Raw genomic sequence first — 15,707 nt, 5'->3', positions numbered from 1 at the left:
AACTTACAAATATCAAACAGATTTATAGCTAAAATCTCTACAACTTACTGCTACCTTGTGATAGCAGGTGAAGAACTACATGGACAAAGGCGAGAAAAAAACAAACCTGGACAATGAAATGTATTGAAAAGAAATATTTTATATAGTACATGTGATTACACTTGAAGACACCCAACAGTAGATCTAATAAACCCATCATTTATTCACACTCTAAATATTTCTTCCTCAAATGTGATAATCATATGTTGCATCTCAGTGTAAAAATCATCATTCCTTACAAAGGTTTACATTTATGTCTAGCAATAATTCCAGAGGAATACAATATTATTATTTATTGTCATAGAGAATGACAATGGGAAACAGTGCTAATGTACTCTATTGCAAAACAAAGAAAAGGCAGTGAAGTGGGCTTGTCAGCTGTATCTGCTTGTACAGTATGTGCATGCTCGTCCTGTAGATGTCACTCACTGTCCCCTCGGGTTAGTCAGCAACCAAATGCAAAAATATAAAAGAAAAGGCTGTTACGATGCGACAAGAGTTTGTCCCCCACCCCAAAAAAATAGCAACGTGGTCAGATGAGTACAAGAGGGGTAGTATTAACAGTCTCTCTGCAGCAGTCTGCGGTGGCACTGTAAAAAACAGACAGCACATAGCGAGCATGTGTGGTCGAGTGATGTTCATACATTCACAACAAGGCAGTTTCCACCGATCACTTTACAAGGCGCGTGCCTCCGTTGCTGTCAGGCTCGTCTCGGTTGTTAAATTGCCTCAGAAATGTGATAAATGAAAACAGATACAGTAAGACTTTTTTTTTTTTGGACTTGACAAGTGTGAGCCATTGTGTCAACATATCTCTCCTAAAGCCACAGTGAGACAGTTTCAATCTACTGTCTGTTATTTTCAAAATAAATATGTTTAACTGATAATTGCTGCAGATTTGTTTGTGGGCATATGAGTCTAGAAAGCTAAATGTGATAGGAATTCAAAAGGAGACTCAGTGTTAGCTATGACTGATGTTCAAAGTAGTTAAAGGGGTAGTTCCAAGTTTTCATTAAGCCTATTTGCCTTTTTTTTTATAAACTATTAGTGCTTTCAGTCTGTCTAAAGATTGGGATACCTGGAGCATTAACTGTGAAACCTACTTAATAGTTTAGATAGATAATGGATGATGGAAAGAAAATCGCTTTATGTGTGGACTGAAAGCACTCACACTTCACGACAATCCAGGCTGAGACAAATCTCAACCATCCCATGCATTGGAAAGCTATGCAGCAGAGATACTGGTTTTAGATCTCTTGTGACTAAACTGTGGGCCTGAGCAACCAATATCAGCATTGACTTTTAGGGACTTTAGCCCCAGGAAAGCACATAACCACAAGGGGCCAATCAGTGTGGTCAAAAAGGACCTGACCTTCTCTCACTGGTTGAACAGAGAGAGAGAGAGAGAGAGAGGCGAAGTGGAAGCTTCTTGAGTGCAGATTGATCCTCAGATGTCCAGACAGGTCCCTTCACACCAGATGAGCCCATCGAGTTGACAGCTCCAGGACATCCAAGGTGTGAAATACAGCTATGTACAGTGCACGAAAGGCATGTATTTGTCATGAAGTTTACACCTGAGGGATGCCACTGTGGGCCTCCCTTTTGTTTTCAGGCATTCAGCATTTTTAGGCATTCGTCTTTGGATCTTAAAGGTGTGTAAATGTGTACATGTTAAAGCCAGCAAGTCCACAAGGTGTTAAGCCTGCCCAAAAAAAGTGTCTTGTCTCTTTTTCTCAGAGCTGAAGAATATCAGGCAAGTTGGCAAGTCTTCCCAGGTGCAAGTATATAGTGAACCAATGGAATGATTTAGAGGTACAACAAAATTTATAAATTACTTAATCAGTTATACCTGATCATTTTTTGGGTAGGAAGGATTACGATTGATATGAGTCCATGCACCAACTCCGATAACTTCTGAGTGGAATGGACAGCAAATGAAGGAACAATGATACACAATGTGTGCCTCTTGCGTCGCTCCTCTTGGCCAAAACGTTACAGATCAGAGGCAGTCCAAAACATTTCTTTTTTTTTTCACCCAGGAAGCTGCGGGAAAGAGAGGGCAGGGCACCAGGCAGGTCATGGCAATCAAATGTCCTGACATTAACACTAAGATGTATAAATGTGTCTCCCTCCCTGTGTGTGTGTGTTTGTGTGTGTGTGTGTGTGTGTGTGTGTGTGTGTGTGTGTTTGCGTGGTAATATTTCGTGGTGTCAATGTGCAAATGTTGACATGGAGGTCCTGGTTCTCCCTCTCCAATTGAGCCCTGTGGTGGCGTTTGCCTCTCCACTGCCCTCTGCTGGCTCATCACGTTTGCGCAGCTTGGTGCTGAGCTGGATGATACACTGGTCCCAGTCCTCTGGTAACAGCAGCATGAGGAAGCCCAGGCAAATGATGAACACAGCAATGAGGCGCACTGTGTTGAAATTAATTTCACATGTGTAGAGGTCCACCACTGTACATGAATGAGGATGCATTAGTATGAGCATATGCAGGAATTTGTAAATATTGCAATGAACCAATAATAATTTACTGTATTCATGTAAACCAAAGTGGTATGTCAATCACTATAAATCAGTTTGAATGCTTGTTACATAAAATGACAAATATACAATGAAAAGGGAACCCAATTTGAATTTTATACATCATTAATAGAGATGATAACTTTGGGGGATTTCAGTGTCAATAAATATTAAATGGGGACCAGAAAAAAGGTTAGGTCTGGGAGGAAAGCCAAGACACTTACTGGCATTTACAGGAACACTTAAGACGATGCCAAGGGAGATAAACGTTGGATAGGTTATCGCAATACCAAAGTTCACCAGGACGTTGAAAGCTGTGTGAAGAAGCAGAATCAGACCATCAGCAGCAGACACACACACACACACACACACAATGAGTGTCAAACCACTACACTGGGCAAAATGATATTTATGGATTACATCACTACAGTATCGGGTTCATGTACAATGTTGTGTTATCTTTGCATACCAAAAAGCAGGCCTGCAACCCCACAGAGGTAGGCCCAGGGGATGTCTTGAGGTGAGCCAATGTACTCCACATGTGTAAAATACAGGATGACCGGCACAAAGCTGACAAAAACAAAGTTGGCACTTCCAACGATGGTCAGGAAGAGTGCAGCCTCTCCGAATTTAGCACTGCCCAGGACCATCTTGAAGAGTACCTGAAGAGAAGGAACGAGTAGACTTATGAAAAGAATGCACAAGATTTATAGCTCAAATGCGCAGAATCTGCCCCCCTAAGGAGCAGCGAGGTACTGCAGAGGGCAAACCTGCCAAGTACCTGCCATGTGTCTGGCACAGGGCCACTGCTGTCTGTTTATCACATTAGGCAGCACAGACATCAGGGCAGAGGAGACCAGAGCCCGTCAAAATATAGCTATCTGTCCCGTAACCTCCTTGATCAGGACATCACAGCCAGAGGCCAGCAAGCAAACGCGCACATATCACACGCTTCTGTCAGCTGAGCCTTACGCTTCATAATCTCCTCCCGTCTTCTGCCACCTGGTTACATAAGTAGAATGGAGCAGGTCCAGGATTTCTTATATAAGACAGAATTATTCATACTTATGTTTAGCTATGTTTACATTTTTTTTTATTCCACTGCAAATGAAGGTGTCACTATAAGGGAGTTTTATGGTAGAAGGCTATTTATTACATAAAGCTTGATTTAAACGCTCTTTTCAGTAAATCAAATGCAAACAAATACCTTGTAGAGTGCTGACATTGAAGCAGAGGCGACGACCAAAGTAATGCCGATGACTGAGTGGCTGTGGAATCCATCTGCATAGGTCATCATTACGATGCCTGCTATGGCCAAGATAGCAGCTACTATCTGTAGAGAGAGAGACAGAAAGGGAGGAACATCAGTGAAAGACGGATGGACAACATGCTGCTCACAGTGTGGTGATAAAGACGCCTGAGCCGTCTCTGCTGCGTAGGGACACAGCAGGCACACATGGCCTCTACTTTGTTATTCACTGCAGAAATCACAAGCTTCACAGGACCAGACTTGTAATGTTGTAATTAATATATGGGTTTTATTTTATAGTCAGCAGACTGTTGATGTGATATTTATGCAGGCAAACACAAGCACATGACACACTTGGAATAAAATCTGTTCTCAGATTCCCAGTGCAAGTGCTTCCAATGCAGGACAGGCAGCTTCTCCAGTGTTGGGTTGATTGTCTGACATTGATTTCCGTTGCTCTGCCATCATGTTTACATACCAAATATCCCCCTCGATCCACCAGCCCCTTGCTTCTTCTCACACACTCACTCCCACTCCTCCCCCGTCTCTGCGATTATCACAGCTTCAAGATGGCACCGAACCATCTGTTCTGTTTCCTACCAGAACCGAAATCTTTCACCTATCACGTTTACAGTGTTTGTCTTTGCTGCATGTTCGGGTCTATGTGGCCATTAACTGTGCATGCAAATGTGTTGGGCTGAAGGATATAGCGACAAGGTGCAGTCCAGCTGAGCGGATTAGCTCTGCATTAAGGAAGTGTCAGGAAGATAAATGAGCCGAGTGTTTTTGCTCGGACAAAGCCCTTGGGCACCTTTGGCGAAATGGCTCTTTCTGCACTGCAGGCTGCCTGTCAGTCACAGCTACACCTTTCATTTCTAGAGAAGGACTGTTTGCTTACAGTGTCAGCGACCTTGCTAGTGTTAGTGTTTCAGTTTCTCAAGATGTTTCAGCACAATGTGAGGGGTCAGAGGGGGAAAGGATCATGACTACATCTAATCCTGCGCAGACTCAACATGTTTATGACACACCTGAACATTAGGCAGCTTAGGTGATTACAGTGTATCACTGAAACAGCTGGCATCTCTGTTTAACAAGGACGAATTAGCTTCCCCCATCTCTCTCTCTCTCTCTCCTCCTTCACTTTCATGACAAACTCGTCCAACATCCCCTGCATTGCTGCAGACATTCAAGCACTGCAATCTGCACCACCAAGCCAGAATGAAAGAGAAAAAGAGAGAGAGAGAGAGAGAGAGGCTGGGGGTGTAAGAGAGAGAGAAGCAGGATTATTACAGTATTTGTCTCTTACTGAGGCCTTTCTTCGCAGATAATGGGGGTGGGAAGAAGGGGGCAGCACTGGAGAAATATTGGGTGGTTGTGAGTGTGTTGAAGAAAAAAAATGGGGGGAAAATCCATTCTGCAGAGTGCAGCATGGCTGAGGCGTGCCATTGGAGGACAGCAGGAGATGCCTTAATTCACAAAGCTAAGCCGTTATTCTTGCTTCTTCTCTCTCCTCATCCGGACAAAAACAGTGACAAATAAGCAGGCACTCACAGCAGGGGGTACCTTTGAATGACATGGTGATCACTGGAGGGAAATGACGCTGTCACAGTAACGTTCTCTCTGCTCGACTGTGCTGCGTGTGTAAGCTCACACATATACTTGTAAACTCAGTCAGAGAAACCCGACACAGATTATTTGCATTCCTTTGGGAGTTACATATTAAGTTTTTTTTGTCATCATGAGTGAACTGCTGCACAATAGAGATTATATAGAGGACACATTTTAAAACCACCCTTAACCACATAGCTTAGAGGAAATAGTGGAATTATTTCGCTCCACTGAAGCAAAGTAAGACAGTAAGAAGCACAATGGCAAGTGAATGTTATCCTGTTTTCTCATGTTATCTAACATACATACCTGAATGATATATTATCAGATAATATTGGCTTATCACAGATATATCTGTATTGGTGCACACATCTGCAGATAATGCAAACAGACATAGAACATATGACATAAACAGTATCAAGTATCAGCCCATATTTTTTCTTTTTTTTCAAATATTTTTTATATTTTTTTTTATTGCCAATATATAATATTGGTAATAGCCTCAAAATTCCGTATGTTTGTCAAGCTCTAATCTTATGTAAATTTAGTCCATCTGAGACTGTTATTCAAGATAAAGGGGATTCAATTAAAAGATAATATCACTTCATATTGTCATTTCTGAGAACCAAAAGCTACACACATACAGACGAGTGACAAATTAAAGGAAAAACCAGTACAGAATGCTGAATTCTTGACCCCTACAGTGAGGGGATCTGGTGGCTCTGTTATGCTGTGGGGGGCATTTTGTTGTCATGGTTTGGGTCCACTTGCCCCCTTAGAGGGAAGGGTCACTGCAAATCAATACCAAGTTGTTCTGAGTGATCACCTTTATCCTACGATGAAACATTTCTATCCTGATGGGAGTGGTCTCTTCCAGGATGACAATATAGACAACAACCCACACACAAAGCTACTCACCCTGACCCCCATGAAGCGGTCTCTGAGTACAATCCAAGAGAGCAGGAAGACAAAGGCCTTGTTACAACAGAAGAGTGCTGACACATCTGTTGTGTTGATCTTCCTGAGGGCCTGCAGGTACAGGTAGTTGGTGAGGATCCACAACACGCCAAAGGGAGCTACCTTGGTGAAAAACACCTTGGGGGTCAGCCCATCGTCCCCGAAAAACCTACAGCACTCCCTGTGCAGAAACATCACACAGAGCAAAGTGTTAGCATATTGAAAATGCGGTACAACTAATTTAAGAGTTGATAAATAGTATTATGGTTTGGGAGTTTAATCAATATTTATGAATATAAACAGCTTTGTTGATACCAGTGAGACCACAGACTCTAATCAGTGATGGGTTTGTGAAGTAATTTCCACTTAAATTGCACTGCAGTACATGTGGGACCAAATCCCCTCTACTAAAAAAGAAAAAAGTAAATATCAACGAATACAATCAGATCTGCCAAAAGGTATTTCAGTTAAATATAAATGAGCTAAAATTCAATTCAAAACAATATTTTTCTCTTATATATGATTTTATATGATTTGTCTTTGACAAAATCTGGTTATGCTGTTTTCACTTGAGAGTGTAAATATAAATCAGGACAATATTTAGGCAGGTTCCACGTACAAAAAGGAAAGTGCATTGTGTTATTAAACTGTGTGAAACAATTTGATAGTCTGTCTACACTTGGTCAGACTTCAGATATATGTGCTCTTCCTGAGGGGCAAAAGTAGCTGACAAATACACTCAGCATGGCCAAGTACTGGGATAGTTAGTTTGTGCTGCAACAGCATGGCATAAAAAATATTGGTGAATCACAAAAAAAGCTGGCAGTTCATTTCAACCAGTGCTAGAAGTCTGTTGTCTCCTGATCCAGGCTGTTGCTGCGGCTGCCAAGGAGAGCACCACATATTTCAGTGAAACTCATGTGAAAGTGCAGTGGCTTAAGTCCAATACAACAAGCATGTCTTTTATGGAATAATAAGTTTGATTGACTGTGCGTTACATAATGTCAGTTGAGACTGACACATCTGAAAAAAAAAAGTCTTCCTCCTCTTTCAGCGTGACTTGAAAAGACTGTGAGTTCAGTTTCTGGATGTTAAGTTCCATGTGGGTGTAATGCTGGAGGGTCTAACACGTCAATATTTTATAAATCCACCAGGGACATACAGTGCACATATATCTGTGTCTGGTATTTATGCATGATGACTCAGTCTGCTGAGAAACATCTAAAAAAAACATTAAATTGCACAGAACAGAGCAGCCAGGTTAACCCTTCATTGTTCTTTCCAAGCTCATGTCTGTGAGATGCATAAACGATTATCATGCCTAACTGTGGAGGCTTCTGATTGGAATATGCTCCCCATCAATAACAAACAGATCAAACATAGATTTTCTTTTAAAAGTTACTAAAACAAAAATTGATTAATCTCATGTAGATGTTATTGTGTTTTTGCTGTTTTTGGAACCTTTGTTTTTATTCTCTTTGTGTATTTGTGACAATTTTGTTTTTGTTTCATTGTAGGTTAGATTGTATAGTGTGATTTAATTATTGTTTTTATTGTTGTTGTTTTTGTGTGAACCCCAGGGAGACTAGCAACCACTTTATGGAAGCTAATGGGGATCCAAATAAGGAATAAAGTCTATAAGGAATCATAGCCAGCTGGGTCTCTATGGAAGTCCTGAGAGCAAAAAAGCCTGTAAACTGAATCTGATGAAAGACAATGAACAGTCAGTGTGCTGACATTTAGTAAATGTTATCTTCTAAGAAGTGATTCAACTTCAGAGGCTGATAATTGAGACAAGTATGAGGCTTAGTCCTGAGGTCATTTTTCATCCAATATCTTCACTAAATTCTGGCATAAGTCTGGACTTGATCCCAGTCCAGAGGAGTTTTTAAATGTGTACAAAAGAAACTGTAGGTTTTGAAATATTTGAAATGGACGAACATACTGCCAGTCTACAAGCAACTGGCCTGACAGTCGATGCGTCTCACTCCTTGTAATGTGAGAGAGGAACCAAACTGTGACATTAAGACTCTATCAATGTACTTGATCCATGATCCTGTCCACTCTCTTACTATGTTTTGAAATATTCTGCTTCACAAGAGATTTTGTTGCACCACACTGCTGTGAGCCAACAATAAGATATATTCTTCCACTCTCAAACTACACAACTCCCCTCTTTCCCCCCTCTGCCAAGAAATAACATTAATGCATTTTTGAGATATTGGCATTTTAACTGCTACTGTTTACATTGTGTCACATAGTTTCCCCTGAAAGCATCTGGCCCTGAGAAACCGATGAAGCAGCAACAACTGAGGAGTGGCAGGTAGCACATTTATCCTGCTGAATACTGAGGAGCAATATTGTTATGAATCAGCTCCTGATAGCTGAGTCTGCATGGAAAATGAACCTTTATAAATGCAACACAAATTCAGTCAATATCTTATTAAAGTCTGTCACTATTTCATTAAACACAACAGAAACACCTTCAAATCTAAGCATACAATGATAATATTGTTATATAAATACTGTCTGTTGTGAAAAAGTTCAACACACTTCACTTAAAGTCAATTACATCTGCCTCTGTATGTCTTTTTGAATATAGATGGATCAGAAACAAAGATAAGATGTGAAGTGTGAGGTTCTCTTTAAATATATCACTTGTTTTTGACTTAAAGCAGACAACAGGATTGAATACAGTACCAGTCAAAAATTGGATGCACTTTGATTGGTACTGTATATCAAAATAAATCTTGAAAGTTGAAAAGTTTTCTAATTGTTTCACACACTTTGACAGGGAAATCTTCCTCTAAATTCTGTTTATGGCTTGTTTTAGTATTCAAATTAGTCTGAATACCAAAAAGGGACATGGGTATGCACTGATACCTGCATGGTTTTACTTGGTGTTCACATACTTGTGTGTATTTCTTGTCTGGAGGATTAAGATTGAAAAAGGCATCGGTTGTTGGTTGTTGTTTAGTTGACAGTGAGACAGTGAAATATGATCCAGGAAGTCCAGTTGGAGTAACAGGATTTTGCATTCAAATGCTAATCAGACACCAAAACACAGAAAGTTATCATGACAGCAACTGTTTTATCTTTCGTCCCGACGATCACGAGGTAAGCAGTAGAAATAGTGAAATGTCTCGAAAACTATCAGATTAATTGCCGGACATTTTGGTACAGAATGGTGAATGAATGGTATTCATGTTCCCCTCAGGATGAATTGTAATAACTTCATGATTCCCCTGACTTATATCTAGCATTATGATGAGATCATTTTTTTATCTGCCTCACACAGCACCAATTTGTCATATCATCTCCTTACAGTGAAAATCCTCTCAACTCAACTGTGAAGAAAGAAGCTGCAGTAGCTATTACCAGTCTCAGGTCTCTCTTTCTTTGGCCACAATTTTTAAATAAAGCGACAGGACAGCTATTACAAATGTCAAGTTTTGGTCTCTATTTCTCCACATTGGCTGAGATTCACCAGAATGTGCGATTTGAATAAACACAAAGGAAACTGCGTGTTTGATATTCGGAGCACATCAGCTGCGGCCCAGATTCTTGTGTAAGCCCTGAAATAGGAAAAATTACATCACAGACGTGCATCAGAAATATAGTGCCAATCCCCCCGGCTCACCCACCTACTATACCTTACACCTTCTTTGTCTCTTTGTACTAAAGTAACGCAGCAGGTAGCAGAGTTATGACTTTTGTCTAAAGGCTATGATTAATGGACTGTTTCAACTGAGAAAGCGTTTTCCAACACACTTAGGATTGCATTCTTTCTGTTTGCTGCAGGAAATCAAATATAAACAGGGGATGATTACGCATAACTAACAAAAATGGAAGGTAAACAACTGTAGATGAGAATACTGTTAATCTGTTTGTAATCAATATGCTAAGCTGATTAAACCTAAGGTGTGTGTTTCTTCTTCACTTGTACAGTTTAATGTTGCTTTGTGATGAAATGTGGTGTAACTGACTTCTTTCTTGGAAACATATTTCATGGATTTATTATACTTATATTATGCTGTTTTACTTGCTCATCTTAACTCATTCATATATTTCCCCAAAAGGCTTTTCAATCATTTTTAGAGATTGTGTCTGAGCATATCAAACGGTGGGTTTCATCTCTTTAAAGAACAACCCAGAAAACAACTTGTGTCCCCTCTGTAAAATGAATTCTAATGATAGCACTGCACTGTGGTCTACTGAAGCTCACGGAGGTGGAAAAATCCCTTTCGCTTCTATGACATATTTTCTTCGTTGTGCGACCAAGCATCATGCTCTTTGACTGTAGTCGATTTGACATTTACTGCGGATATTTTCCTTGATATTTTCTTGATATTAAAGCTTTTTTTGTATTTTCTGTTGCAGCTGCAGAAGAGAAATTTTGAACTGACATAACATTTATGTATTTGTCTTGTTTGTCAGAATAATAATAACAAGCTGTAAGAAAAACACATATTTAGCAATTAAATAAACCAAAGAATTAAAAAGACAGTGTGGATTCTTAAGGAGACCCCAATGCACTAAAATTCTCTGTTATTCTCTCCTTTAATAATGGTACATTGATGTATTGTCATCATTACTACAATATAGCACTGCTCAGGGCACTGAGATGCAGTTGTGCCCTTGCTCTTGATGCCAACCTCCATGTGAAGTCTTTGATTCAGTCCTGCTTTTTCCAACTAAGAAACAACACAAAAATCTTATTTCAGCCTCAATATTTGTGAAAATTAATGCTTTTCAGCTTGTTCACCTGCCTTAGCAAATGTTCTCTATCAGTACTCCAACTGGTGCAGAACTCAGCAGCAAGGCTTTTAACAAAACTTGATCATAGATTACACATTACTCCAGTTTTAGCTTCTGTTCCCTGGCTCTCCGTCACTGTTTGACCACTAGCAGGAGCCTCAGGTCTTCAGAGCAGGGACCTCTAATTGTTCCAAGGTTACTGCTGAAAACTAAAGGTGATCGTGCTTTTGCTGTTGATTTTATAACTTTTACTTTGAGTGTCCTCTCACCTGAATCTCTGTCTGGGCGTCTGCCTCTCCGGACTCTTGCACAGGTGGCCGATGTAATAGAGGGGGAAGAAGAGGCAGTTCCAGGTGGTGGCGAACCAGGTGAGGGTGAAGGGGGCGTCAAACTGCTTAAAGGTCAGCTTGGCCAGCTGAGTGGAGCCTGCCCAGGACGAGCACACACACATCACCATGGCGACCCCCCACAGGGCCTTCTGCACCTGAACGGTTGTTACTCTAATGCAGCAGTGGAGCCTCCGTCTGTTGGAGCCGGATTCTGCTCCCGCCACACCTGCAGTCGACTGTGCATCTGTGGTGCCCACCACATTCTCCCTGGTACGGTCTTCTCCTATAGGTGGACACACATGTGTTAGCTTGACAGGTGTACACATTCGCACTGTAAATTTATTTTAGATTGGAAATATGTAGAGACCTTTATTCCAGCTGAGGGAATACAGGTCTCTTTTAAATTTGTTTTCACATTAGGCCATTCTGATTCAAACACCCTTTTAACTACAACTGCTTTTGTGCAGAAATAATATTATACATGTACATGTATACATTATTTTATTATCTTTTGCATTAAATCTGAATTTACTACTCATCCCTGAGACTCTATTATCCATCTCTTTTATTTAGCGAGTCACTTCAGGTCCTGAAATCTTTTTCAAGATAAAAATAGCTGCTTTCACAGTTTAATTGAACTTGAAGGTAATCAATCAGACATCTGAGTTAAAAGTGTGGTGATCGAGTGTGACAGGCTGCAGACAAACAAAGGACAAAAGAGGGCAGATCTGATATCCAATCCAAGACAACCTCAGCTCCTCTCCACCTCATGAGTTACAATGACGTGTGTGTGCGTGTCCGTGTGTATGTGTGTGTGTGTGTGTGTGGTCCAGGTATGTGGGGACGTAAACCTGTTTCCTTGGTTTAAAGTTAAGGTAAGTGTTATGTTAAGGTTAAGGTAAGGGTTAGGGTTAGGCATGTGGTGGTTATGGTTAAGGTTAGGATAAGTCTCCAGGAAATGAATGTAAGTCAATGTAATGTCCTCTGAAGTGTGCGTGTGTGTACCAGACTGCACACACATAACAACACTTAACCTTCTACTGCTCCTGTCAAAACCTGATAGCCTCCATACTTCTTCAATAACGTGTGAATCCAAGCAAAATGTTGCTGTGTTGCTTTCTGTCCCACTCACACCCACTCTGTGCTTCAAAACTGATTCGCTTCCCAAGGTCATTTTGTTCCCTCGAGTCATTTAAGTTACTTCTGGATACATTGTCTAGAACACAACATCCAAGATGATCCTTCAATTCCTCAGGTCCTCTAAATGGACATTTACTCTGCTGATAAAACAAGCTACATTATTCATGCAGCAGCACTTAATTTAGACAGGCTCTCTTTATCTCTCGGTTACATTGTGTATTGTCAATACATGAACATATCTTGGCTAAGACTGAAGATAACAAAGAACATTAATACTATCACCAGCAAAGCCCTACTAAATCATTTTGACCATCTTTCAGCCGAACAGACAGAGAACAAAACTCCAAGACCACGACTTTACAATCAGAGCAGCCAGAGGACAACAACCCTATATCAGCTATGTTTCATAATGATTAATGTATAATACGCTCCATGCATCCCTCACAGCTTCCTGCCTTCCAACAAGTTAAAAATGAGGGATCTCCCTAATGGTGTTTCCAGAGGTAATGATGTGCCGCAGGGAGCCTTTTGCCAATTCATCTGCATTGTACAGTGTGGACTGGAATACAGAACACATTTCAAAAGGCCTCTATGAGACAAGAATAAATCTAACTTAAGTTGGAGTTAGGCTGCAGTCACATCAAATATGGCACCTTCCCCCAGGGTTGTGCAGAGGTGTGCGGAGGTGTGTGGAGGTGTGCGCGTGTTTATTTGTGCTTTAGTAACCGCCATGAAACAATCAGAAAATAACGTTTTATTTCTCTGATTCACTGCTTTGTTCTTGCTACCGCCGCTCCCTCTTTTCATTCACTCTGTAGCTCGCTCGATCACCGCTGCTCTCTCTCTCCCTCTCTCTCTCTCTCTCTCTCGTGCACTCAGCTCCCTCATGCTCTCTCTCTCTGTTTCTCTCATCTTTTTTAAAATGAGTCTGGAAGCCGATAACAAAGTCAACAAGTAAACAAGGTTCTTCTTCGCATGGGCGTCTTCAGTCTGATTGCCAGCTAACGTGATTGGCCATCACAGTGTTAGGTTGCATTTCAGCAAAAGTGGATTCCAGCTCAACTTCTTGCCAGACTGCCGCTGCGTTTTTTTGCTGAACCCCATGCAGTCCCCACTACCGCAGCCTAAATGCACTACCCCCGTTCAAATGAATGGGGGGACTGCTGTTTTTTCTGCATTGCCAGATTCGGTGTGAATGTGGCCTTACACTGTGAATATGATTATTGTTTGGCACAGACTCATATCAGCAAGACACTGAACCTTAATATATTATTCAGCTGTCCTGTCTCAGTTTAGCTCCATACCTTCTGTAGTCTGTCTTCATGTTGAGGCGATCCGTGTAATCAAAGGGAAACCTACTATCTAATATAAGGTTCGCTGTGCATTTTACAAAATAGCTGAATAAGAGGGCATCCATCACACCCAATGAGGCGGCTCATTCTTCCAGGGAGAGCTGCCTATGACCTTGCCAGGTGGTCTCATCATTTCACAGATTAACTTCCCTGATGACTATCACCCTCGATGCTAATGCCTTGGCTTCCCCGGGCTCTCTGCTGAATGCACAAGAGATTCATTTTCTATTTATATTACAAAAAAAAAAAAGAAAACGTGTTGCAATTAAGATGAAATTATACTGTACTGTTTGGGAACCCTTAACAATACTCTCTGCTGTGACAAAAGCACTTGACAGCACTAACAGTCCTGAGGCAAATTTGGCAGCAATGAAAGATGATTCAAGATCATTGTCTGTTGTTGCAACAAAATGATGAATCAGCAAAGACCCATAAGACACAGAGACACACAGATGTCTATCAAAGTCTTGGACACAAGAGTGAGAATTGAGTTTCTCTATTTTGAGCTCCGAGTCTCTTTGTCTTGTTCTGAAGGTCATCTCTTGTTTACGCTGCCCAGTTTTTGTCCTTCCTGGGCCTCCATCCCACATCCCGTGGCCCTGGCCACTGCTCCGTACTGCAGTATGGTTTAATCTTCCAAATGCAGTGATGGGCCGAGCCAATCAGCCCCCAGAGAGGCACTGGGGCCCAGCTAAGCATTTCCAGTTCTGGCATATGTCAACACACTTAGCGAAGTGTCACGACAACATTAGTGATATTTCTGTCACACAGCCCACACTCCTCAGTGAAGGCATTACCATGATACTCACATATAACACATTCTCTCTTTAATTAAATAAAATACATTTGTATAAATTATTATTTAAAGCTGCTATGATTAAATGCTGAGGCATCAATGTATATTAATTTGTTACTCACTGGAGCATTTATGATTTAAAGGGATTGCACCTCTTTTACACATAGCTTGACGGTGACAAATGATACTGTATGAACCTTGACTGCCGGTGATGAACAATATGGAGCCCTGCTGAACTCATCAGTGTGAGAGAGCTGGGTCAGTGGAGTGACTGAGCGAGATAGAAAGGCTCCCCCACTAATGACATTTGAAGCTGTTATTACCATGACTGAAACACCCAGAAAGAGTCTCCTACTGTAACTGCTAAATGATTAACTGAAAGCTCTTAACCTTAACGGTTTCTAATCAAATGTCAACTGTCAAGGTCAGCTGGTGACACCAAGATGAATGCAGTACAGTGACTGCAATGCGATCCTTACTCTCATTTCATGTATTTTTATATCATTTTATAATAAAGACTGTCTGAGCCTATTGCAGACAAAAGCAGATTAGGCTCAAACTGTGCATTACTGTACTAGCAAAGATGGTTGATTTAACATAGGATGAAAACATCTTGACTCATTCAACACATTCAATGTCCAAATGTACCTTAATGAAACTAAAAGGCATCTGTGAAATCGTTGTAGACAGGGGGGAAGTGTTTGGCATCCTCGTAGGACCGGCCTGGGATCCACTCTGACAGCTGGTTACGGCATCTCCTTGTTGCCTCCTGAAATGTATTCATCTCAACCACTCAGCTGAATTAAGGTATCCTAGTGCCATGGAATTCAATATGCAGAGGTAAAGGTAGCCTCAAGACTATAGAAAGAAGATTTGTCTATAATTCTTTAAGCATTAATTGACAGAAAGGACAATGTTTCAGCCTTTTTGGGTCTTTATCACAGCTAACCATACGTCTGT

At 41.0% G+C, this 15,707-nt stretch overlaps 1 protein-coding gene across 2 annotated transcripts in view; it reads right to left on the bottom strand.

The window, feature by feature from the left end:
- Nucleotides 1–119: 119 nt before the first annotated feature.
- Nucleotides 120–15,707, bottom strand: part of slc35f3b (solute carrier family 35 member F3b) — a 51,654-nt gene continuing 36,066 nt past the window's right edge. For both annotated transcript variants that reach the window (XM_067609870.1, XM_067609871.1), the window contains 6 exons: nt 11,400–11,742; nt 6,334–6,553; nt 3,766–3,891; nt 3,028–3,220; nt 2,783–2,872; nt 120–2,491 (listed from right to left, as the gene is read on the bottom strand). In XM_067609870.1, coding sequence (XP_067465971.1) covers nt 2,250–2,491; nt 2,783–2,872; nt 3,028–3,220; nt 3,766–3,891; nt 6,334–6,553; nt 11,400–11,742 — 1,214 coding nt within the window. In that variant the 3' untranslated portion in view covers nt 120–2,249. The remainder of the gene's footprint in view (nt 2,492–2,782; nt 2,873–3,027; nt 3,221–3,765; nt 3,892–6,333; nt 6,554–11,399; nt 11,743–15,707) is intronic.

Source organism: Thunnus thynnus, chromosome 14, assembly GCF_963924715.1.
Source record: "Thunnus thynnus chromosome 14, fThuThy2.1, whole genome shotgun sequence".
NCBI classification, from domain to species: domain Eukaryota; kingdom Metazoa; phylum Chordata; class Actinopteri; order Scombriformes; family Scombridae; genus Thunnus; species Thunnus thynnus.
The sequence above is the reverse complement of the archived record's forward strand: the minus strand, read 5'-3'. Positions and strand labels throughout refer to the sequence as shown.